General features: G+C 41.0%; 1 protein-coding gene across 1 annotated transcript; it reads right to left on the bottom strand.

Moving 5' to 3' along the window:
* Positions 1 to 638: 638 nt before the first annotated feature.
* On the bottom strand, positions 639 to 13,083 carry LOC123756138 (sodium/calcium exchanger regulatory protein 1). The gene is made up of 4 exons (XM_045739187.2): positions 12,924 to 13,083; positions 3,604 to 3,776; positions 3,391 to 3,504; positions 639 to 974 (listed from the first exon to the last, which is right to left on the bottom strand). Exons 1-4 carry the CDS (start codon positions 12,991 to 12,993, stop codon positions 921 to 923), a joined length of 411 nt encoding a protein of 136 aa, XP_045595143.1. The 5' UTR covers positions 12,994 to 13,083; the 3' UTR covers positions 639 to 920.
* Positions 13,084 to 25,279: the final 12,196 nt, after the last annotated feature.

The following is a 25,279-nucleotide window of genomic DNA, read 5'->3' as shown; positions in this document are numbered from 1 at the left end:
ACTATAATCCTCCATTGAAGGATCCAAGTAGTAGCTTGGTGACAGATACCAATCTTTCAATGACCACTTGACCCTACATCACACCAGGCAAATTCAGGTGGGCCACACTAACCTTCCCCACAGGCCATTTCTTAAACTACATCATATAGTGACAATACAGTGTGCTCACATGTATTACAGGAATTTAGCAACATTACTTCATGGGGGATCAGTTCCTGAACCCATTATATGGGAAATACTTCATATCACTGCCTATGGGATACACAAGTACTTTAATGTTTCACTTAACTGCCAATTGCTTCAAGTTTATCAGTCCACATTAAAAATTTAACCAAAATCACATTTTACCAACTTTCACAATTACTACAAAACTAAAATGTTCGAGGGTCTTGACCCCCCCCCCCCACCCCACCTCTTCTCCCATAGCTATTGCAGAAGTGCTGTTGAAAATAAAAGCCCAATATGGTGCCATTTACCTAAACATCAAGATGTGTAAATTTACACTAAATTTGAGTTCAAGTTAAATGTTTATACTGGGAAAGTGGGCGGAAATAGGGCTTCACACATCAGGAATCACTAATTTCAAGTAGAGTAATACATTCTATTTAAATTTATTAGGCAACAAGAAAGCAGCAAACTCAAGATGGAAATTTAATATAAAGTCTACAAAATAGTGACATCCTTAAATTAGGCATGATCAAACATTTGAGTTTAAATCAAGATGTAATGGAGGCCATTAAAAAAAAAAAAAAAATTGAGCAAAATATGCAGATTAATGTGCATGTATCCTTGATAAAGATCATATATTAAAGACAGCCAGAGATTATACTTTCACAGCAATAGTTACACAAACTTTCAGTACACCAATAAGTAAAGCCATTGCTTTTTCTCAAGGTGTCCAGGTTAATATCCCAAGTCACTTAATCCAGACGTTTGTAGACCCTCTTGCACACAATGTCATCTACTTTACACTCCTGTAAAGAATATTAAAAAGTTAGAAAAAAAAAATGCAATATTCCAAAAACTCAGAATTAAAAGCTTTTCCCCAGCCCCTCTGCACATCAAGCTACTATGCCATCATACAATTAGATAAATCTATTTGAATAACCCATGTTTGGCCCTTTCAGATTTCACAATGCAAATGGTGTGTATCTTATTTAATGCTGGCCCCACAGTAACCGTTATAGCTTCAGTCTAAAACTGAAAACTACTTTCTACTATGCTTTAGTAGAAAGATTGGGGTCAGTAGCAGGGAAGAAGCTAAGCAAGTAGCTCAAGTTGCATATTAATTTTCAACCCATTTTACTACACTATCCTAATACAAGTCATGAAAATTATATGTAATTCATATTTTTTACTTTACATAAGAATTAAATTTTTTACATTATGTAATTTTCTACATATATGGGCATTTTCAAATCTTGCATGGTTCATCGATGAAGATGGCAAGTCAAGCCCTTTACCAACTACCGCTTTCTGGAAAGCGGCCATTGTTGTCTGAAGGAGGTAGTTTGAGATTTGTCAAGGCCAGGAAGGTAATCAGTCAGCTGCCCAAAGTTGGCCTAGCCACCAAGAGAAAGTTTCAAGGAATAGTCTACCTCTTGTGGTTGTGATACTATTCCGAACATTGCCGTTTAGGAAATTAAATCAAAGCCAACATTTACGATTAACCTAGATTTAGCACCATGTAAATAGGCAAGGACATGTTTAGAGGCATTCTGTACATTTCTAGAAAGCTGCCACTAACACTGATATCACTAGAAGGCATTAATATTTCATTAAACTACCCGTTTTATTTAAAATAAAGCTGTCTACTTACCGAAACATTAGCCTATGTAAATTATCCGATTTTTTTTTGCTACAACCCAATTTAGCTTCAGAACAGATGTACAAACACATTCTATTGCAATATTTAGTGATTAACTTTCCCTCCATGATAGGAGTGAACATTTCCATGGATAAAATTTTTATGCCACCATGGGATTTTGACTTTTTCCTGGAAACAAAGACCCCTCAGACTTACTCTACACACAGAGGGGGAAGGGGGTGGCTGGTCTGAAAGCAGTTTCAATAAGCTTTGCACAGCATATACCATTTCTGAAATTACAGCACTAATACCATTCGAACTAGGCCACTTGCCACCAAATCTTTGGCAACATTAACTTTGCTCTAATTTTAAAAATTTCTTTCAGCCGTAATATCAGAGGAAGCCAAGGCTCACTTTCCTTACAAGCAAGGGAAAATAGTTCATTTTCCAGCTAGTATTTTCAAGAAGTTCAAGGCCAGTGGATAGCATTATACTGCATATAACAGCACTTGCATTTTTTTTTTTTTTTAATTTAAATGCAGTCACCCTGAATTTTATCTAATGTCCAGACATGGTTTATGCCCCTTCTGTAGGTCAGTGTTATGTAAACCCTCAGATCCCATTCTCTGAAGGTTACTAGTGTCATTCCACCACTGCTCTTTTTACTCTAATTTCACGACCAGCTTTCGTCAAATACTTAATCACACACCAAGTTACCAGTATGCCTGCTAACACCCTAACTTTCTGCCTTTCTAAATAAAGTTACTATAACTACGAGAGGATCTTTTCACCGTGCAAATACTTTAAGCATTTAAAGTAACTTGCCCCTTGCCTCAACACCTGCCTTTACATGAAGTGTGGATGCTACAACCATATATAGCACAGTACAACTTTCATAAGGTTTTATTAAAAACTTTGCCCTACAAGTGGAGCCATTTGCCACCCCCCCCCCCCATCCTCTGTTGCAAGGGTCTTGTGAAAGCCACAATGCTGCCAACAGATAATCAGAACCAAGAAAAAGCCACTTCAGCCAATTATTTGTAACTTCATCAGAACTTTGTTCCTATTGCAAGTAGGCATTTGAGGGAACCACGTAGACACTTTGAATTCACTTACATCTGCATGTACACAAGTTATTCCCCTCTGCTATTCCCTCCCGAGAATTTAGTTCTGTAACCAAATTCATTATACGAGTAAAAATTTTGAAAAACCCACTTGCAGGTATACCAGAAGCAAATTAACTACATTAAATTTCATTGACAATTTCAGGGATGGAGGGGGGGAAGGGTTATAGAAATTTTTAACTGGTGAGGCACTTTGGTTAACTAAATGACCTATGAAAACATCCACACGTGCACACTGTTTGAAAGTTGAAACTAACCAAGCATCCGAACCTACTTTGACAAAAAATTTCAGCTAATTTTCAGGGAGAAGTTAATGTTCAAGTTAAATTACAGTGTAGAAACTTACAGCTTGTGTACTGCACATTTCTTTTCCAATAGTGAACTAAGCAATCTAACATCCAATCCAAGTTTGTTAGACCAGTTTAAAAACTACAGTAGTTTAAAAATTATAAACCTTACCATAAGCATTTCAGTATCTGTAAACTCACGAGTGAGAACTGAACTCTTCTCCTTTTTCTCTTCGTCACCCTTCTGATTATGGATCATTTTGTTACCTTCAAGGGTGATGGTCGACTAGAAAAATAAATTACCATTAGTAAGTGAAGTTAAGAACAAATTAAGTTTCAAAGTGGTCATATCATTAGTCCAACATCACAAGGGCCTTTAACTCACCTTCACATTTCGGCCATCAGCAGTGGTCTCTTCAAACTCTTCACCAAGTTTGAACTTTACTTCCGTTGTCTTGAAGGTGGTGGTAGTCTTCATTGTGTATACATCATCCTCCAAGGAAATTTCAACTGTTGGAGTGGCTGCATTGCCCATCTTCCTCATCACTAGACCCACACCTGAAGACCAGTATTATTTAAGTCTATGTACAGTACCTACTATTAACTAAACATTTTATTGCTACATCACAATGCAAGACTAGTATTTTTAGACTACTTAAATTGCGCATGCACACAGTACAAGTATGCATTCAACAAGAGCAAGATGAAGTATACTAGTTTTGTTGTACATTTATACTATAGAAGATTATATCTGTACTAAATTTTAAGGAGTACTGGTACATTAAATACACAAATTAAAGCCAATTGTGCCAAGTAATTACACAAAACTCACCCCCACCCAATTAAACCCTCTACTGTAGTAGCAAATAGTTTTTGAACTTACTTTATTCATGATTTTCAAGCATTAACACCATTGCTTACCCATCCTTAACCTAGCAAACTCAATGTAATTTTAGTAAAGTAATTTAGCAATGTAATCTACCAAAGTCCATTCCATGCACCCGCCAAACCTCTTACGAATGAAAAAACGGGTTTACGGAAGACCAACGATGTTCGAACACTTCCGGAACAAGTTCTTCACAGACTAATTTTGTTTGAACCACAAAGCTGTAAGTGCTTCACCCACATACTACAAATAATCAACAGAACCTAACCCTGACCAAGGCTTAAATATGTACAATATAGCATGTACTGTAATATCAAATATTAAGTTACTGTATATTTAAAAAAATCTACTTTTGAATGAACAATGTTAAAATTTATGAACATGCAGCAGTTGTACGGTGCCTTTATCTTAAGAACCACGGCAACAAACTGGAAAAGGTGCAAAGATATGCCACTAAGTGGCTCCCAGTACTGAAGGACAAGAGCTATGAGGAGAGGTTAGAGGCATTAAATATGCATAAACTAGAAGATAAAGAAAAAGACAATATGATCAATACGTACAAAATAGTAACAGGACTATGCAATTTAAAGGAAAGAATTCCCAAGACCTGGAATTTCAAGAACAAGAGGTCATAGGTTTAAACTAACGAAAAAGCTGCTGGAGAAATAAGAAAATTCACTTTGTAAATAGATTGGAACAAATTAGGCGAGAAGGGGGTGGAGGCCAAAACCATCACCAATTTCAAAGCATTATATGACAGTGCTGGGGAGATGGGACACGAACATAGCTCTTATCCTGTAACTACACTTACATAATTACTTCTGACAATGCAATTAGAGCACTTTAATGTGATCTTCATTTCATGATTGGTTCTATTAGTCAGGTTCCATAGAAGTCCGAGGGTAAATATATTGGAAGAATGATTAACAGGAGATTTTACATTAAAATAAAGCCGTGCATTTATCTTTACACAGAACCTAGCATGACATTATCAACCAAGTCAGTTTTGCCCAAGTTGGTGCCCCTCCCCCCTCAATTGCCACCTCTTTGGCAGCAGACTAAATTTAACTTTGCTTCAGCAGCTATCAGTGCTGTGTATAAAGCAATCTAGTTGCATTACCTTCTTATTAAAGCCACATTAAATTTACTAAAGCAATTAGAATGCTACAAAATTTTGTTCATCCTACTTACTCTTGGGTCCCATAGTTACATTACTGTTAAAGGACCGATGGTTGTTAATGACTGAACATTGAAGTCCAGATTGAATATCTTGCTAAATTAAGACTAATTAGCTTAAGCAATTTTAAAATTCATTACAAAATCTCTTATCCAGGCTGTATTTCAGTCTGCTGTGGCTGCATCTACTCTACCTTAATCAACCTAAACTATCAACTGCTAAGGCACCATTTATTAAAACTTACAAATTTAACATTAAATTTAAATGTTCTAGTTTGGCACAAAATGGCTCATTTATCCTTTTTAGGTACTCCAATTCCTACATATAGTATAGCAAAAAAAAAAAAAAAAAAAAAAAAAAAAAGTTGCTCTGCACCCATTATTGCCTCATCCCTTTCCACCACCCACAGGATGGGTTATAATATAGTCTGAATAATAAGTGCAGAACTTCTGTATTTGCCTACTCTCATCCATATTCCTGGAGGAGTGCAACTGACATTTGACATCTAAAACTTTACCTTTCTAAGGAGAGAAAGGAAGGAAAAGAAAGAAAAAAAAAAAAAAAAAGGAGATTCCTGTTACTGGCAGATAAGAGGGGTGGGTGGATGCAGGGGGGGGGGGAGAAGGGCATGGACATGCCCAGAGGGCAGGGGGGGGAGGGGGAGGAAGAAAAGGGCATCAACATGCCCAGAGGGGGGGGGGGGGGGAAGCACGGCCTCCCCAGCCACCCCTACACCCACAGTCTTGTGTGGGGGGGGGGGGGGAAGGGTCCTGTATGCAGCCTTCAGCATGACCGCCCTGTTGAGTAATTACGGATTAGCAAGTTTGAGATTGCCCATGGCTACGCACCCTCCCCTCCAACTCCTTTGATGCTGGACAAAGGCCCACTTCTCCCACCTGTCGTGCATGAACACAAGGGGTAGTTTGATTTGTACTAGACATTCGCTTTTGTACATTTATACATTCCTTATATTTATTAACAAGTAATACAAGTTGGTGTATTACAAGTTTATGCACATTTTCACGAGTTTCCTGGGGAGAACAGAACGTGCAGGACCCCTGACACTCATGTTCTAGTTACTTTTATTATACTTTATATAGACATAGGGAGAGTAGTGGCACTGTATCCTGAGGATGGAGTGTATAATAAATTAAGTAATTACTTTAATATTTTTATCCGTTTAGGTTACCATAGGTCCGTTTTACTTTACAAGTTATTCCAACAGCTACTTGCCCAATTGTTAATTCACCATTTGCTTTTCAACTAATTTAGAAAAGGCGGTTCTAGCAAGTTTGGTCATACGAGGATATACGAATTCTATTTGTAAACTGAACAATTCTAAAGATTCCTAGCATGTGTATCAGGGCTTCAAAGCCGACTAAATTAAGGATGTCTAATTTGTTGAAGATTCACACACAGTATAGCCATTACACAGAGCCAAGCTAGTCTGACTTAGCATCGCACACTATCCAAGTCTGCTAATACGCACACAACATTTCTATTAGACGAACACTGCAACAGTGACTTGCCAACAATTAAAAGTAATCGGCAAGCATCAATCACGCTTTCTATTAAATTTACTGTATATGGATATTAACAGTGTAGCAGACCGTATAGTGTTTTTGCTGTACAATTTGTTAGTGACCGGCCATCACCAGGCGACCCCCATATCCCCGGTGCGTGATGCCAAACCGTTTATCCAATTTATTATCTAGACCAAACCCACGTGGGTCTCTACTTGCCCTCTTAACACGCCGTTTTATACCCCCTACGCACCACCCCCATCCCGTATACCCCTTCCAGATCTACACCCCACATCTAAACACCCGGCACTTTAGCCAGCTAACAAGAGAAGCGGTATTTCGAGGCAATTGCTTCAAGTGGTGGCGATAGTACCCTCCACTGGTACTAGGGGTAGGGGTAGTTTGTACTGGTGGATGGTGGGGTGAATGAAGAGCTGTAACTAGAGCCGTCGCGGCCCCCCTCACCAGTCCCTTTATTCGGTAACAGTTGGTATCAGGCTTCTTGCCACTTTCCCTTCAATCATTTTTCCTCCCCACGAGATTTGCGAGTAGCCAAAACTTTTACCTTTCATCATCACGGCTGCTGAACATTGTTGCAGAGGGATGGGGTGCGCACGCAAAGTTTAGTCCCAATACATACAAAAATTAAAAAATGAAGGACAACGGAAGCACTAAATTAGAGACCAATATAGCCATGTACTATACTAGCGCGCTGAAAGACCACGTTGAGAAATAATGTGCACCTCTAAAATTAACCTTTAACAAGGTGAACATAGGTTTAGAAGAATAGTGTGCTTTAAACACTAGGTCTATAGACGGTTACCCACATAGGACCTATGGACTATTCAAGTTCCCTCTTCCTATTGTTAATAGGGTTTAATTATGTTCATGAAAAGCTGTGCAAGAGATTAAGAAGGCTGCAGACAATACCTCGATGGCAATACAATCTCAGTTTTGGAAATTTAAAAGTGCTATTATTTCAACATGTCCACCTGTATAATCTAGATTTAAAGCAGTGTTAAGATACCTACTACATCGAGAGGTCTCAGTTTATCGACACTTTGGAGGCGGGACCAAGAGCCAAAGCAAACAACCGAGAACTTCGATAATTTAGTAGTAACACAGTTACGTTAATACATGTATTTGTATTCATCAACCTCTCGTTAAACTGTTGTCCCCATCTTCGAGCCATATTCAAAGGGACAAGGAATTATTATATTCATGCTAGCAACTTTGGTTTAGGTTCACGTTAGAGGCCGTTCAACCTTCTCCCCGCTAATCATAAGGCGCATAACTGGCAGACACTTTTCAGTCTTCAAGATAACTCTTTAAACTCTTCCAAAGTATATTAGCAACCAGGCCATGATTCATACGTCAGGCGTGAGGAGCCGCGTCCAACAGCCTGGTTGACCAGACAACCAGGCGACGCGGCGTCCCCCGCGGACTTATTAAACAGACTTTCAACCCCACAAACATCAGAGATACGATCGACCCGATATAAGTAGCAGCAAAACTAGACGATGTTGATCTTTGAGACCATAACCCTATTTTCTTGTAAACACTTTAGACCAAGCCCGCAGGGCCGTAGTTCAAGGGGTCGATATATTTTAGTTCCTCCACCCCGTCACCCATTCAAGCGTCTCACATTCCACGAATGGAATGTGAGGGGGGGGGCTGGGGAGGGAGGAGGGTTTTGCTGCACAAAGGGAAGTATTGTGAAGAATAGCAATAGAGGGGGAGACGGTTGAGGGGATGGGGAGGTAATTTACGAATTTGAATAGTGGGGAAATAAGGGTGGCTTTCCTTGGGTAGTTACCTCCAGGTAAAATTAAGGTCGGCAGTTTAACAACTGGTTGCCAGAAAGTGTAAGGGAAGTGTAATAACCGCTTACCAAGTTAACGGTTATCTTGTCTTGTGTTGATTTCAGGGCTCTGGGTCCTCGCGACCCGGTTCCTGACCAGGCCTCCCGATTGCCGGACTGGGCAACCAGACTGATGTGGCTGCTTGCAGCCTAACGTAGGAATCACAGCCTTGTTGATCAGGTAACTGATAATTTTTACCATGACACCAATTACCTCTAGCCCTTCCCATTAGAGTAGCTATAGAGGCTACTAGATTAGTACATTTCAAAAAGGCCGCTACGCCATACATGGACCCAGAACAATACGGGTCTCTAGCATAGGTACCCAATCCCTCCAGCATCCACACAAGGGCTTTCTAAACCCTTTATCTACGGTAATGAGGATATTGTCACGTTTTAAAGTACCGTGTTATCCCATTATCAGAAAAATACCGCTCCTGTGCCAGGTAAGTCTAGTACAGGCTCACTATAACCCGTGCTACTTGCCCTGCTCCTGTGTTCCTGCTCTGCCCTGCTCCTGTGCCCAAGACTGTAGCACCAACATTACTGCCAATGAAGGTTCAATACCAAGGATATGGCCACTTCAAGCTGGCGCTAAATTTAATTCCAAGATTTAGAAATATAATTGAATACCGATAAATTTGCCACAAATAGAATTCTGTAGGTCGAGAATCTACCAGTACATTACTGCAATTCAAACTAATTTAGTCTAATTTTATTAATTTATAATATTGGTTACGACACCTAAATTTAAAGTAAAGTTATTCAAATGCTAGCAAAGCCACAATGTGCCAGCTTGAACTTGCCTATGTTCAAGAATGTTACATTTCGAACCAATAAATGCTTCAAGATGCGGAAATCTTTTCCGTATCCTGCTACGGAAAGAGATTATATTAAAAAGCCAAGCCTGCAAAGTCTAAAGTAAGAAAGCATAACGAAAGTCTTCAATCTAGTAGCGTGCAAGCTGCATTCAAAACCGTCGTTGAAGGGGAAATAGGTTTTCTTGGTTACGAATGTCAAGCAAGACTAAGACGGGTTGAGGGAGGGAGCAGCTGCGGTGGCTACACCACAAGACCGCACCCTCGTCTCTGCCAATGAGCAGTCGCCTCCCAGCCTGGCTCCACCACGCCACTGCAGATGCAGCTAACTTATTCAGTCTGGCAAATTGGTCTGCCATTGGTAGCCTTGTGTAGGCGGTAACTAGTAATGCAAACTTCAATTTTCATTAGTAATTCCCCCTCCCAACCCCAACTTGCCAATTATAGAACTGAAATTTGGAAATTAATCTATATATTCTGCGATGACCCTTGAGACAAACTATTTTAGGTTAGATATTTTCGGAAAAAGGCTGCACAAATGTTATATAAATGCAACTTACAGGATAGACCATTAAAGTTGCTAGCAAGTTTTATATCCGTGCCAATTAAGTCATCGTAATTAGTCAGGGTAGTTATCAGTCTGGTCTTCAATTTAAAGTGGACCCTACACCAATGTTCCGTTTATGAAAGCACTTTCAGGAATGCCAAACTTAGAATTTTCATACTACGGCAGTATGAAAGAAATACAACCATTAATTGCAACTTTGCTTAAACGTCTATTTGTCTACCACTATTTAAGACGCCCTATAGGAACATGGGTAGGATAAAACTAGATAAATCATGGACGCTAAGATTTTTTTTTGCGCAGGGTTATTCCTGCGCGGGCCCTAAGCCTCTGGCTGGCCCACTAACCTAAGGAGAAGCATGCTAACCTTTAGATTTAATCTATGATATCGTTAATATCCAATAACATAGCAATACAGTAATATTTTATGCATTGCAACCACGTTATTAATTACATTAATTTTAGAATTAATTTCACGCTTTGCTAAACTTCCTAATTCTAGTCCCGTACGCTGGTCGAGCAATTTGTCTCCTCGCCTCTGATCTTTAGTTATATTTACGGCTTAGAAGCTTTAGGCTTTGCTTTAAGTGGCAAATACTTTTCTTTTAAAAGTATAAAGTTTAAGAACAATGTCATTCTATACTAGGTCAAAGTATGAAACCAGTTTCCATGAAAAGTCCCACATTTTAGTCTGAACCATTGTTCTAATGGTCAACTTAAAAGACCAAGCCACAATAATAGATACATTATATAATAATTTTGTATTGTGCCCATATGGCAAGCTACTCAAGTGGTAACTTTTACATCAGTTTTGGCTAGAGTAAGTCCAAGAATTAGCAAGTTACACCTGTAAAGGATGTTTTCGCATCTTACCAAGGACATTAAAGATTACTCAATGTCATACGTGCTTCGAGTACAGATTTGGGTCAACCCTTTTATAGGCAAGCCGGACGTTACACTTACCTTCGTGGGAATAAATGGTTAGCCATAGGAATCTACATAACGTGAAGGGTTTGTCAAGGTTCTAATATTTACAGCGGAGAAATATATAGCGTTAAGATTTTTACCATTAAATTAATATATTCTATAAAGTAGCACCTACAAAATAAATTCAGTTCTTTAAGTAAAATATTTGGCTAGTTGTGTTAAGTCTTTAAAACCATTCACCACCAGACTACAAAGTAGTTTAAGGGAAAGCACGAAGCCATTACAGCTATAGCATCACTAGTACACTATAGTAATCAAAACTACCAGAAATTTGCAAATTTACCTTAACTAATTTACTAAACTCTTTAGCCTAGTAAAAGGAGTATGGTTTCCAGGAACCAATTATGTTTTTTATACCATTTGGTATCTAGTTTTTTCGCGCACGCTCTTCAGTTGTGGGAATTTTGAAGGCTAGTTTGCATCTACCGGTACTGTAGATTTGGCAAGCAAAGGAATGTGTGTACAAGCGGAGGAGCACGTGCACAATCATTTTCCTGCCCGAAACGCTTTGCGTAATAGTGGCTTTAGGCATTGTATGTACTAGCTATCTATAAAGCCAACAAACATTGTAAAATCTATGTACCTTTACCTAAATAAAATTATTATTATTATCATGATTTACACGGCCTACAAGAATGTTTGGCAATATGTTTGTGATGCGTGTCTATAAATGTATGAACACGTTGTACTGAACGGGGTGAGAATAGCTTGAGCTACCTCATCCTTGTGTGTACTTTGCCTCAAACTTACTTCAATGGGGAAACTACCCAAGATTATGGAAAACCATGGGCTCCGGGATATAAAAATTACACACAAGTCCTGCAATACGTACTTAAAACTAGGCACGTAAATATATTCCCAGCTTAAATTTTATATAAAAAAAAGGAGTGGGAAGGAAGGCAATTATCAAGAGAAGTGACAAGCCATTACGACTATGTAGCACTGGGAAGGGGTTACGATAATGATTTGGGATGGGGAGGAAGGGTGTCCAACCACTTTGACGGTCGGGGATTGAACGCCGACCTGCTTGAAGCGAGACCGTCGCTCTACCATCCAGCCCAAGTGGTTGGGCGGGGGAAAAGACAATATTTTGTAGTACCATTCATGATTATTCCATCTAACCAAGAGGCTAACAGGACTAACCGGCAACAACCAGCCACTTTACACCATAACTAAAGTCCCTTTTCTTACCACTAGTACTATGAATCTCTTGCCAACCATAATGACCAACGTAATATTCATGTTCAACAAATAAGAAAAAGAATAGAATACGTATAGTGTAAGATTTTAAAATAAGGTAATGCCATATTGACAGCACTAGTACTATTGTACTTACCCTCGCGTCAATCGTTAACACCCCCCCCCCCCCCTCCACCAATCAACCCGTGGGAATGGGTCACAAACCTACCTACCTCCCCCCCTATCCTTGGGAATGCGTCACCACTCCCCCCCCCCCCCACCTATCCCTAGGAAGGGGGTCACGATCCCCCTACCAATGGGAATGCGTCACCCCCCCCACTATCCCTAGGAATGCGTCACTACCCCTACAAGGAATGCGTCACCCAAAACCCTAAGAATGTATCACTCCCCCAACCCTCCCCCTAGGAATTTATCACTCCCCCAACCCTCCCCCTAGGAATGTATCACTCCCCCAACCCTCCCCCTAGGAATGTATCACTCCCCCAACCCTCCCCCTAGGAATGCGTCACTACTCCCCCCACCCACAAGGAACGCGTCACCAGCCCAGGAGACCACGTGTCACCCCACCAACCGTCACCGGAACCACCACACCAAGACTTACTATCGATCCCCACCGCTCCGGCTAGACCACCACCACCACCGCCCTCCTAACCACCACAACACACACCACACAAGCCACCATACTCACCCAGGGCCTTCATGAAATCGTCAAAGTTCTCAGACGATTCCATCTTGTACTTTCCTGCAATCTTGGCCATTTTTTGACTAGTTAAGAGCCGGAGCGAGGGAGTGAGTGAGTGTGTGCGGGGCCGGTGCTGACACGGGACTGGTGGTGGAGCGGCTCCATCCTTGCCTCTATCCCTCCCTCACTCCCTCTATCCCCTCCATCCACCCTCCCTCCGGCCCTCCTCCATCATACATATCACATTGCCAGGCTAAAATGGCCAGTTTCCGCGTTAATATCAATGCCGGCTGTGTACTGGTTGGCGTATTTCACACTCGTCTGAGTGAGCCAAGTTTCATATCGGTGTCTTATTTCTTGTATTTCACTAAAACCGTGACGAGGATTGGCTCTTTGTTAATATTGGTCTTCAGTAGTCATTGTGGCTCTTGACAACTGACCCAAATCACCACTGGAAAGGAAATTGCAGGTTGATGAATCGTTAAGTAAACGTCACAATAACTACCTAATTTCTCCTCTTATCCTAGCTGCACGCCATGTCAGCCTATATATATACCTGAATTTACCTCAGGGCCTCTAACACTCTAGTGGCCTCGACGAGGACAGGAAGCCGGTGGCTTGTCAAATGAACCTCCCCATTTGCCCTAAGTGATCGTCCTGTATAGTGAATTAACCCTGAGAATATGAAGGTTAGGCGTGTCCTCACTGACCCCATTTGAGCGAGAATTTCAATTCAAATGTCAAAAACTTTATACATTTATAATTCAGTTAACACAAAATTACAGTATTTTATTTACCTAAGAACACGTAATAATAAGAACATAACATATTTTAATTATAATTTATTGATAATCCAGATTTAAAGGCTATATTTATCATTGATTTTTATTTGTTATCGTTACAGTTGTGTTTGGAGTGAACTGATGTTACAGCCATAAAAAACTATTGATATTGTTAAATTATGTCAAGATTAGAATGACGAGAAGACAATTTGAAGAAATAATATAGACAATTTATACTGTGAAGTTACAGAAATGTGATTATACTGTGAAGTTACATTCACCATTTTATATTTTAGGGGGCCGATACCTGAGTGGACAGCGGTCTGGACTCGTAATCCTAGGGTTCGATCCCGGTGATGGCAGACAAAAAATAGGCAGTTTCTTTCACCCTGATGCTCCTGTCACCTAGCAGTAAATAGGTACCTGGGAGTTAGCTAGCTGTTACGGACTGCTTCCTGAGGATGTGTGTGGAAAAAATAGTAGTTAGTAACAGTTGATTGATTGACAGTTGAAAGGGATGCACCTTATACTCATGCTGTGAGCTGTGCACCCCATACTCATCCTGTGAGTGGTAGTGTATTGTGCACCCTATACTCATCGTGTGAGCTGTGCACCCCATACTCATCCTGTGAGTGGTAGTATATTGTGCACCCAATACTCATCCTGTGAGCTGTGCACCCCATACTCATCGTGTGAGCACTTTTTCACCATCGAGCAATCTAAACCTTTTAATATGAGTGGCTGTTCTTTGAATCCTCCTCGAATCACTAATTGTAATAGTTCAACGGATACAATGTTATCTTCGTTACTATGCTGAAGCTGTAGTAATACCACAAGCTTGATTTATGTAAAATATTGTATCTATTGAATGTTAGGTATACCTAGGTCTAAGAACTTTGGAAATTATTTGACGAATATGATTCTGAGAGAGCTTCATTTTGCATTTTTTTCAGTCTACCGCCATCATAGAACTGAGGCTGGTACATGATAGCCTATCACAACCCATACATAAGCTAAGCACATAGTTTAAGCTATTGTAATATATCTATCTTTGCATTGTTTGTATAATTTTCAAACGCAGTTAAGGAACAAGAGACTGAGATTTCAAGGTTTTTGAAAGAGAAGACTTTGTGAATTGTTATGTTATCAATCTTATTTTATATGATCCACTTTTGTGGTTACCAATTTGTGTGCTGAATACCATAGATTTTCAGTGAAGATTACAAGATCAACACTTTAACAAGCTGTAAATAATTTATGATTGTTTGCACCTCACGGTGGGGGGTGGTAGAATTCACTGTGTCGGGGGACAAGAAGCCAGAGTGTAGTCATACACGTTAGGCTTTTATAGAGGTCCCCCCCCCCTCCCAATCAGGGTCGAATATACTGACCCCGCCTAGGATGCAACCCCACAACAAGCTGACTAACTCCTGAGTGCCTACTTGCTGCAAGGTGAACAGGAGCATTACATGAAAGGAAATGTGCCCAACCAATTCTGTCCTGCCCGTAATTTTCGATTGTGCGTCGAGAACGAATCCAACTGCACTACTGGAACCCTTGTAGAATGATATTATCTGCTTAGCTAATAGTAATGTTTTAGGAAGGAAGGGAAGGGAACTATCAGGGGGGAAAGCGCCAAGCCATTTACGACTATATAGCACTGGGAAGGGGTCAGGATAAGGATTTGGAATAATGTTTTAGGAACTTACTGGGATATATTTTAGTCAAGTGTTTATTAATACAGTGAACGAAGTGGGGTGTAAGACTCCTCCTTGAGGAGTGCCTAGTTGTATTAGGTTTCACTCTTGTGCCCTTGAAATAGTGCAGAGGACTTCCGGTTAGTAAGATAACCTTGTATCTATCGTAGCAATTGACCATCTCTTTTTATTCAAGCTAATTCATACAATGTAACTTCTCTGTTAGCAATATCAAAACATTTTTCGAATCAAGAAATGCTGTATATTTGTGCCGTCACTATAGACAATGAAAAAGGTTGTGGTACAATAGTGTACACATTTTTTACTGTGTGAAACCATTGATATTAGGTGTTGTGTATTCTTTAATTATATATAATAATTAATAACCTATTGAGCACCATTGTTTCAAAGGTTTTGCACATGCAACTGGTCAGGTTAGACATTAATATTGGTATAGTGTGACTGCCAAGCCATGAGACACAACACGTCTGCCGCCCAATGACAACTCTCATTATACAATTCAAGTACTGTAGTGGATTTCCGGGTACACGATGCAGTAGTCTAGGTACTGATCCCCCAAAACGTCGCATTTCGCGCATATACGTTCTTAAGGTCAAAAATTGTCGTACTAGAAAATGGAAGCGGCTCGCGTACGCAAGTAACTTGCTGTCCCGTTTTCTGTTTTGGGTCCTCTCGTAAGTTAGGAGAGACCACTTTAAATTGACCGTTTTCTTGACGTTGGGAAACCTTAGGAGGACGGGCTGGAGTGATACAGTTCTCACTAGAAACAGTGCTATTGCCTCTGATGAAGGCTGCAGTCAGTTCATTATTAGTTTATAAAAGCTGTATACATATATATATGGAGGACACCACATTCGTTCATGTTAACATAAAATGACTGAGAGCATTTCTAGCTTTGGATTTTTCATGTAATTTCTTTGTAACTGGTTGGCTTTGTGCAACGGGTCTGGGTGAGAAAATTGTATGTTTGTTTTACTATGATTTTCTTATGTTTCTTCAAGCTTTACTGAAGGGGAGAGTGTTAGTCGAGTCCATTAAAAAACTTCACAATTAGTTTGTCTAAGTTCAGCCATTCTCTCTTGTATGCAGCAAGCAAGGCTTGAAAGTTTAAACATTTGAGGTGGTCTAAGGATCTTATAATCTATTCATATTTGTCTACCTGGTTGATACCTGGTTGATGGGGTTCTGGGAGTTCTTCTACTCCCCAAGCCCGGCCCGAGGCCAGGCTTGACTTGTAAGAGTTTGGTCCACCAGGCTGTTGCTTGGAGCGGCCCGCAGGCCCACATACCCACCACAGCCCGGTTGGTCCGGCACTCCTTGAAGGAAACAATCTAGTTTCCTCTTGAAGATGTCCACGGTTGTTCCTGTAATATTTCTGATGCTCGCTGTTAGCTATCGATTTAAGTTGTTTGGAAACTCGATAAAAAGCCTAACGTGTATCTTCTTCTTGAGGTTATCTTGAGATGATTTCGGGGCTTTTTAGTGTCCGCGGCCCGGTCCTCGACCAGGCCTCCAACCCCAGAAAGCAGCCCGTGACAGCTGACTAACACCCAGGTACCTATTTTACTGCTAGGTAACAGGGGCATAGGGTGAAAGAAACTCTGCCCAATGTTTCTCGCCGGCGCCTGGGATCGAACCCAGGACCACAGGATCACAAGCCCAGCGTGCTGTCCGCTCGGCCGACCGGCTGTATGATTACACTCTGGCTTCCTGTCCCTCCTACACAGTGAATTATATGTCGTACAAGGCATGACACAAATGGAACAACGTCACCAGCAATTTAAACTTACCAGGGGAGGCGACTTTGCATCTGTTCATGGACAAATGTAGTTTAATTCTGTGACTGTAACATCAACTGCTGTGAGTAGCATGGCGTACGAAACTTTCACTGCCGCCGTGTCCAGAATTTCATTGCATTTGTGTAGCTGGTGTAAGATGTGCAAGATTAGAGGTGTAGATGACGAGAGGTGTCAGATCTGACCTGCTTATTAGCCCAAGATTCTTGTTTAGATCCTCTCCTGGTTCCTCATCAGCTTGGCCGAGCTCTGCTACACGCCAGTGGACACAATATCCACGTTAATTCAGTGTTGAGTCAATGTTGATTGGGACTCTTCTTCGCAGCAGTTGAGAAGGATATGAAAGAGCTTGAGCATGCCGGCTGTATGTATTTATCTTTGATGCAGTGATTAATGGAGGCTATTCACAACCAACTGGATCAGAGTTCGATCCCCGAGCAGGGTTTCAGATGAGGATTCAGCAAGTTTTCTTACGCTTCATGCTCTTGTTCACATGGCAGTAAATAGGTACAGTACTTGGAATTAAGTTTAAGTTAGGCGTCGATTGATTGATGAAGATTAAGCCACCACAAGAGGTGGCACGGGCATGAGTAGCCCGTAGTTAGTTAGGCTTCGACTGATGGGGGGTTGCATCCTGGGGAATTTGTCGTTGGCTTAGGCCTTAAGGAGATCGATCCCCTGATAAGCCTTCGACCTGTGCTGGAGCAGCCTTCGTACCCTCTGACAATGGGGAATCATACAAGACCATTTCTCTTGGCATTTCGTTTCAAATTACACAGTTTAGAATCCTTGAAACTGGCTCTGCATAGTCTCAGTATAGCTAACAAAGAATATTATTTTAAAATATAGCCTAAAATGACGACCAAACCATACACCAGAAAATTTAGAAACGCAATTAGATCATGCAATCCATCCTCTTGTGATCTAATCATACACGTCCAAGCTCTGCCCAACCTAAAGACACATTCACCAGTTTTAATGTATTATGTATTCAAAATCGGTATTACGTCAAATGTAAATAACTTGTTATATATTAGAATTGAGGGTTCAGCGACGCCTAGCTGGTTAGGTTAGGTATTTAGGTTCTGTTAGAAATTATTCAACCCGTCCTCCACTGAGGCATGTGTGCCCCTTTATAAACAAGGGGCTGGAGTAACGAGCAATTGACTAGTGTTTTGATGGGCTGAATCACAAACACGTGGCTTACTAAGCAAAACAAGAGAACCAACCCGTCTCACAGTCTTGGGACTCACCCACTTAACACATGAATTATAGCACGAACTTAATTAATAAAATAATTCGAATACAGAACTGAGTGTGTGAAGCTGTGCCAAGCTGAGAAGGGATACATGGAGCGCCACCTCGCACTCTATGACTAAAATAGCCTTGATGCAACAAGCCCCGGACGTCATACTGGCAAACTCAGCTGGTCAGCATTACATCATACAGAATAGTACGGATAATTAATACATCATGAAACCTCGTGGGACATGCTGGAGCATACAGTTGTTCCTGATCTCTGTTCCCCACGTGATGTGGACAAATGTCCACTTAACTAAGTAACTTGTCAAGTGAAAAGTCGCGTTGCACTGATATGGGTTATGTAGCACAGTAAAGAAATCCATAAGGGCCGTGACGAGGATTCGAACCTACGTCTGAGATCTTCCCAGACGCTGTCTTGTTCTAGGTAGACCAGCCCTTCTCATGAGCGTTCCCAACGTCAAGAAACTGTCGTATTAAAGTGCCCTCTCCTAACCTACCAGGAGACCTACGAACACATGAATTATAGCACGACTTAATTAATAAAATAATTAGAATACACTAGTCTACGTCCCCGGCTCACGTTTGAGACTCAACTTAAATTCCCGGACAGGAGAGAAAAAGTTGGGCACGTTCCCTTCCTGCAACCCGTCCTCCAAATAGCACGTCGCATTTTGACGTATAATTTACCTAAGACCAAAAAGCTGTCGTACTGGAAAGTGATAAGGGCTTGCGAAATTTACACAATGTCCCGTTTTCTGTTCGCGGGTCCCCAGGTAGGCTAGGAGAGGGCACTTTAGTACAACAATTGCTCATGAGAAGGTCTGGTCTACCTAGAACAATAACTGTGACTCAAATTTAAATAGTACAGTAGATTTACTAAATGATGCCATATCTCATGGTGAACAATTAGTTGATCACATCGCATAGTAAACAAAGAATATGTAATATTAACTGAGGTACAGATAAATACAATTAACTGTCATAATACTAATATTATAGATTTAATAAGAGTAATACCACTCCTAGAGTTCTGAAAATAATTGGGCTGTTAAAAAAAATACAATTAAATTCGTACCCAAACTAAACAGTTCGTCAATGAATTTTAAAACCTACCTAACCTTACCCAACCTAACGTAACCTAACCTTGAATAACTTCACCTTACCCAACATAACCTAACCTAACCCAAATCAGCCTAGCATTAACTTATATATCTTTTCTCAATCTTTGGCGGCTTTGTTTACACTTTTAAATAGTTTATAGGCTCACAAGCACCAGGAGGCTGTTTATAACAGTAATAACATTTGATTAGGAAGTTTTGATGCTCTTAAAAGTTTAATAAATGTAAACAAAACCGCCATATATTGAGAAAAGATCGTTAGTAGTTGCATAAATGCGTGACAAATCCTGGCCCAGGTTATTTAATCACTATGTTGGTGCTCTCGGCATACATCTGTCTATATCAATACATTAGAATACCTGTCTGTCCACGGATGGAGGCCAGACACTTGGGACTAGCTCATTAAACTTATCTCTAGCTATCTATTAGCTATATCTTATCTCTTGGTTAAACTTATCTCTAGCTTTGCAGGGTGACTAGTGGCTGTGGTGAGACTGTCATAGGAGGCCCCGCTCCTGTGCCAGGTAAGTCCACTACGGGCTCACCATAGCCCGTGCTACTTGCCCCCGCTCCTGTGCCAGGTAAGTCCGCTACGGGCTCACCATAGCCCGTGCTACTTGGAACTTTTAGTTCCCAGTAGCTGAATCTTAAACAACAACAACAACGGCTATACCTCAGAATACTCTTCAGTGCTCCAAGCTGCAAGATCTACTCTCGCTCCCCTGGGTGTCGGTAGTCTCTAGCAGCTATTGTATATAATATTTTGCACCTTTTCTTCGATATTAACATAACTGTCACATGTTTTTCTCTTGCATTTTTGTTTTGTGTAACGCCAAGTATCATAAGGGATTTCTTTTATTTGTTAAAGTCATTTTTTAAGTAAATATTTAAAGTTTTTAATTGTACTTTATTCCGCAGCTCTCACACCGTAAAGAGGTCAGAAGCAGTTTTATTTACTTTGTTTTCCTTTTTTTATTTAATGTTATTGGCATTCCACCAGCCAGAATAGCCACTGCTCTATTCATCCACTTTTCCATAACATTAGTAATTCCTATAGCTTATATATTCAATCTTTCAATGTTTAAAGAATGTAGGAGTTACAGAAGATTGTTAGTGAAATGTTGAGCTGCTGTCTAAGTGCTATATAGTTATAATGGCTTGGCGCTTTCCCTGACAATTCCCTCCCTCCCTCTGTGCCAGGGAGCTGCAAGGAAGGAGAAGTTAGACAAGGAAGAGAGCCATAATGTTCATTAATTGGTCTTAACAACATAACTGACAGTTCCAAGACAGTCTCACTGGGCGGTTGACCAAAGTCCCCCCCCCCCCTCCCTCAGAGGCGTACAGTGTTGGATATAGTTAATAATCCACTCTGAATACACTAAATCCTGTTTTCCATCAATAATTATTCAATTTGTTAATTGGTGCCGCTGGAGGCGGCGAGTTTATTGTGCACGCCATTCTCATCCTGTGAGCGGTAGCGCAAAAAGGATTAGAGGGCACAAAAGTCGCTGGACCAAGGATCTTGGCACTGGTGGCTCTAGAATCCAAAATCTATATCAGCATTAAAATTATGACTTCATAGTGACGTCACATACTATAGACTACAATATGGTATTTCTTATTTTCGTTAGGCTAGGCAAAGTTAAGTTTGGTCGACTCCCTCTCGTTTTTTAGCCCACATTCAGCCAGCTAATTTGGTTTGCTTATGAGAATCAATGTGGAAATTGTGAAATATTTATTTCGGAATTGAATCAGGCGAGTGTGATACAGTACATCCTGTTACGTCACGTCGTGCAACTTACAGCCTCTGTAAGTGCAACTTACATCCTGTGTAAGATGCGCCGCAAGACACGGTCATCAGTAATATTTATCTTCCCTACTAATAAACTTTATCTTATCTTCACAACAAAGATGCTCGACCCCCGCAAGCACAACCCGGTGCTTACCGGGGTCAAGCACCTTATAACATCTTATATATATCTTCTAAAGTCCTTTTTCTACAAGAAAGTTCTTCTTAACAAAATATCTTATTAGAGTATTAGTTGACATTTCACTATCGCCTCTATTTTCCCATTTGATGTCAACAAATTAATAAAAAACATACATGTTATTCCCAAAATGATCTGCTACCAGAAATTTTAGCCAAATATCCCCAGTTTGCTAACTGTAGGTAGTAACTAAGTGATTGTAACCTATCCACCGCTGCCCATTGGATGGGGGGCGGTGTGCAGGACAAACATAAATTTTGACACTAGCTCTCCACATATGTCAGTTGCTTAATTTAGAACCTGTACTTGAGGTCGATCTCGAACCCATTGTTGATGTGACGACTTATATTGAATTTTGTAACTAGCTCATCAAGATTGTAACTTGCTTAGCTAAATGAATTGTGGGGTTCAGTCCCTGAGCCCATTATGTGCCTCTGTAACCCTTTCCACTACCGCCCACAAGATGGGTATGGGGTGCATAATAAATGAACTAAACTAACTATTCCCCTGCCAACCTTATAGTAACTGTGCATGAGTTTTGCTGATTGATCAGTGCAATTATGAAGACGTGATGATTCCATGAATAAATATTCAAGCTGTACGATGGTATCGAACCAGCGTCCTCAAACGTCTCAGACACATCATGGAGAAGTTGGTTGTGTGTAATCCTGAGGAGTTTAAGGATGCGGGGTTTGATTCTATCGACCTCCTCAATATTTATTCAAAGTTACTTTAGTTGTATGAGTCACTAGGGGTGGCAAATGTGTGTGTGAAGACACTATTCACACTTTACCTGAGCCCGCCATGATCTTTTTTTCAATCACTTGGGACACATCTATCCTCATGTAAAGCCTAGTCATATTAGAGTTTCGGAGCATAGGGCTTCTCAAGGGCATAATAGTGCTGAACTAGCAGGAAAAAATACAAGACAAGCGATGCCAAAGGTGCCAGATTCACCGATTGTTGTTGCTGTTTAAGATTCGCTACTTGGAACAAAAAGTTCCAAGTAGCACGGGCTATGGTGAGCCCGTAGTGGACTTACCTGGCACAGGAACGGGGCTGTAACTAGAGTAACTAGTTTAAGATTCACCGAGGAATGTATTGAATCTATGCTGTGACAGCTGTGGTGATTATAGTCGAGTGACGTGAATTGAGAGGAAGTGAATGCTTGTTTAAGCAACCCGTGCTTCTAATAGCACGTCGCATTTTGACGTATACTCTACCTAAGGCCAAACACTGATTGATTGATGAAGATTAAGCCACCCAAAATGTGGCACGGGCATGAATAGCCAGTAAGTGATGGCCCTTTTGAGCCATTACCAGTATCAAGAGCTGATACTGGAGATCTGTGGAGGTGCGACTGCACCCTGCGTGACGGGAGATGTCTCCCCCGTGGACCAAATGGGGCCAAACACTGTTGTTTTAGGTTCAGCTACTCAGAACAAAAGTTCCAAGTAGCACGGGCTATGGTGAGCCCGTAGTGGACTTACCTGGCACAGGAGCGAGGCTGTGTATGTGTGGTCAAACACTGTACTTGACCTTTAAGTACCCTGCCGGCCGGCTCGGGCAGCGTGGCCTTGACGAGTACGTCAGTGTGGGATCACAGAGTATATACAGTTTACTGCTTCTCTCATAGTGATGACGGGTGGGAGGGTCTACCCTCTCCCTCCCATGTGATGATGTGTGGTTGACTGTTCTCTGTCCCACCCCCTTCCCATGTTAGGTTCTCCCTTTCCCCCCTGTATTTTTTTTAATTATTTTAAACCACAGACGAGGCTACACATTCACAATGTTAACCAGAATATATACATTTTCTTCTGTACTCCGTGGACAGGGTTAGAGATCTGTTAAACATATAGTTCAGCGTGTTATTGAACAACCACAAAAGGCGATTGCAGTGCTTATAAAATGTAAAATGCTAATCTAACCTACATACAGGAATACACAGATTTACATTTGCTAGCTTTCCCTATGATAAAGGTGGGGAGAGTCCCTTTCTCCCGTCGTGATTGTGTGAGTAGGGTGGCGGAGGTTTCGCTCTCTTATTAATACATCACATTAATGTGATTTCATTGTGCATTTGAAGAGAAGCCTGGGAAGTAGAACCACAGCCACAGAGTGCATGGGAGGGGGGGGGGGCAATGCGTGAAACCTTAATTTGGCTTCAGTGGAAGCCTAGGGACCCCTAACTGATTCAGTTGAATCCCAGGTTGCGTTGCTTTTACCATATCGATCGTGGTGTGCTTGGTCTAGGGAATGTGCTTGAGGGGAGTACCAAGTGTAGGGGTTCGAATCCTCCTACTGATTTTCTCATTGTCCAATAATGCTAGTTATTTGTAGTCCCGTCTAACGTCAGTCAATGGCTGTCTAACGCGACGGGTATCTTTCCTTGACCCAAAGGCAAGATACTCGTCGCATTAGTTAACCATTAATTGGACAGCAATAAGTTATTGTTGTTGTTTTAGATTCAGCTACTCTGAACAAAAAGTTCCAAGCAGCACGGGCTATGGTGAGTCCGTTGGATTTACCTGCTAAGGAGCGGGGCTGTGACTGATCCTGCGTGCCACAGCAATAAGCCTGTGCATATATAAATATACTTGAGACCTGCATCAATTCAGCCTATTGTGGGCTATTCATGTCTGTGCCAACTTTGGGTGGCTTAATCTTCATCAATCAATCTGTATCAATTCAGACTATTATGGGCTATTCATGCCCGTATCACCTCTTGGGTGGCTTAATCGTCATCAATCTGTATCAAGGTCCTCCTTAGGTCGAACTACTTACGTTTCCTCAGGATGCAAGCCCCCCATACCACTTGCCTGCAACACGTGGACTAGACTGTGCGACACAGTGGTTGCCAGGATCAGGTTGGGTTACCGTTACCTGTGGCAGGTGGCTGCAGGTGACGGGTCTCCCAATCCTGAGCACTCCAGGTGCAAACTCTGTGAGCAGGAACTGCGGCATGATCTCCCACACTACATCACCGAATGCCCATTTATTAAACCATTCAGACCAGTTGGCATGAGGTAGCTGGAGCTTTGCAAATACCTTAGTCACTCTAGTGTTCTTGAGGATATCCTCATAATGCACCCAAACTTTGCCAGTGCACGCTACTGAACTGAACTGTATGACTAACCATCCTGCGAGTTGGGGACTTAGTATCACTACTACCTTATTCACTCTTGTGTTGATGATATCCTCATAATGTACCCAGAGTCTGCCAGTGCAGACGGCTTATCACATGCCTCTGTATGACTAACCATCCTGCGTGTTGGGAATTTTCTTTAGCACCACGCAGCTAGCTTTTTGACACGCTGTACTCCCCTTCATATAGTTTAGGGTAGCTGCACAAATGTAGACGTACCTAAATGTGTTAATAATCTTAATAATAATAATAATAAAGTTTAGCAAGAGCATCAAGTTCGTCATGTTCCTACAAGCCAATGTGGGAGGACATTCACATGTTGCCTCTTGACCCCGTTACCAACTGTTGTCTGTTTTCTGTTATGTGAAGGTTCAAGTAAACTTAATTGTGTAAACACAGCCTCGCGTGGCCTAATGAGCCTTCTGCAGTTTTCTATATTTGTGTTATATCATCATATGAAAAATTTGATTGCATCATATTTTCGTCTTTAGGTATTTCAATCATTAAAAATATTTGAATAACACTTTTATATATATGTAACCTACAAGATTG

Source organism: Procambarus clarkii, chromosome 36, assembly GCF_040958095.1.
Source record: "Procambarus clarkii isolate CNS0578487 chromosome 36, FALCON_Pclarkii_2.0, whole genome shotgun sequence".
Classification (NCBI taxonomy): Eukaryota; Metazoa; Arthropoda; class Malacostraca; order Decapoda; family Cambaridae; genus Procambarus; species Procambarus clarkii.
The sequence above is the reverse complement of the archived record's forward strand: the minus strand, read 5'-3'. Positions and strand labels throughout refer to the sequence as shown.

What these genes read in the sequence shown, in the direction of transcription:
- LOC123756138 (XM_045739187.2), bottom strand. Translation starts at nt 12,993, where the DNA reads ATGGCCAAGATTGCAGGAAAGTACAAGATGGAATCGTCTGAGAACTTT. An exon ending in CTGATGGCCGAAATGTGAAG is followed by an intron (nt 3,505 to 3,603) that starts GTGAGTTAAAGG and finishes TTATTTTTCTAG; the next exon opens with TCGACCATCACCCTTGAAGG. An exon ending in CAGATACTGAAATGCTTATG is followed by an intron (nt 975 to 3,390) that starts GTAAGGTTTATA and finishes TATTCTTTACAG; the next exon opens with GAGTGTAAAGTAGATGACAT.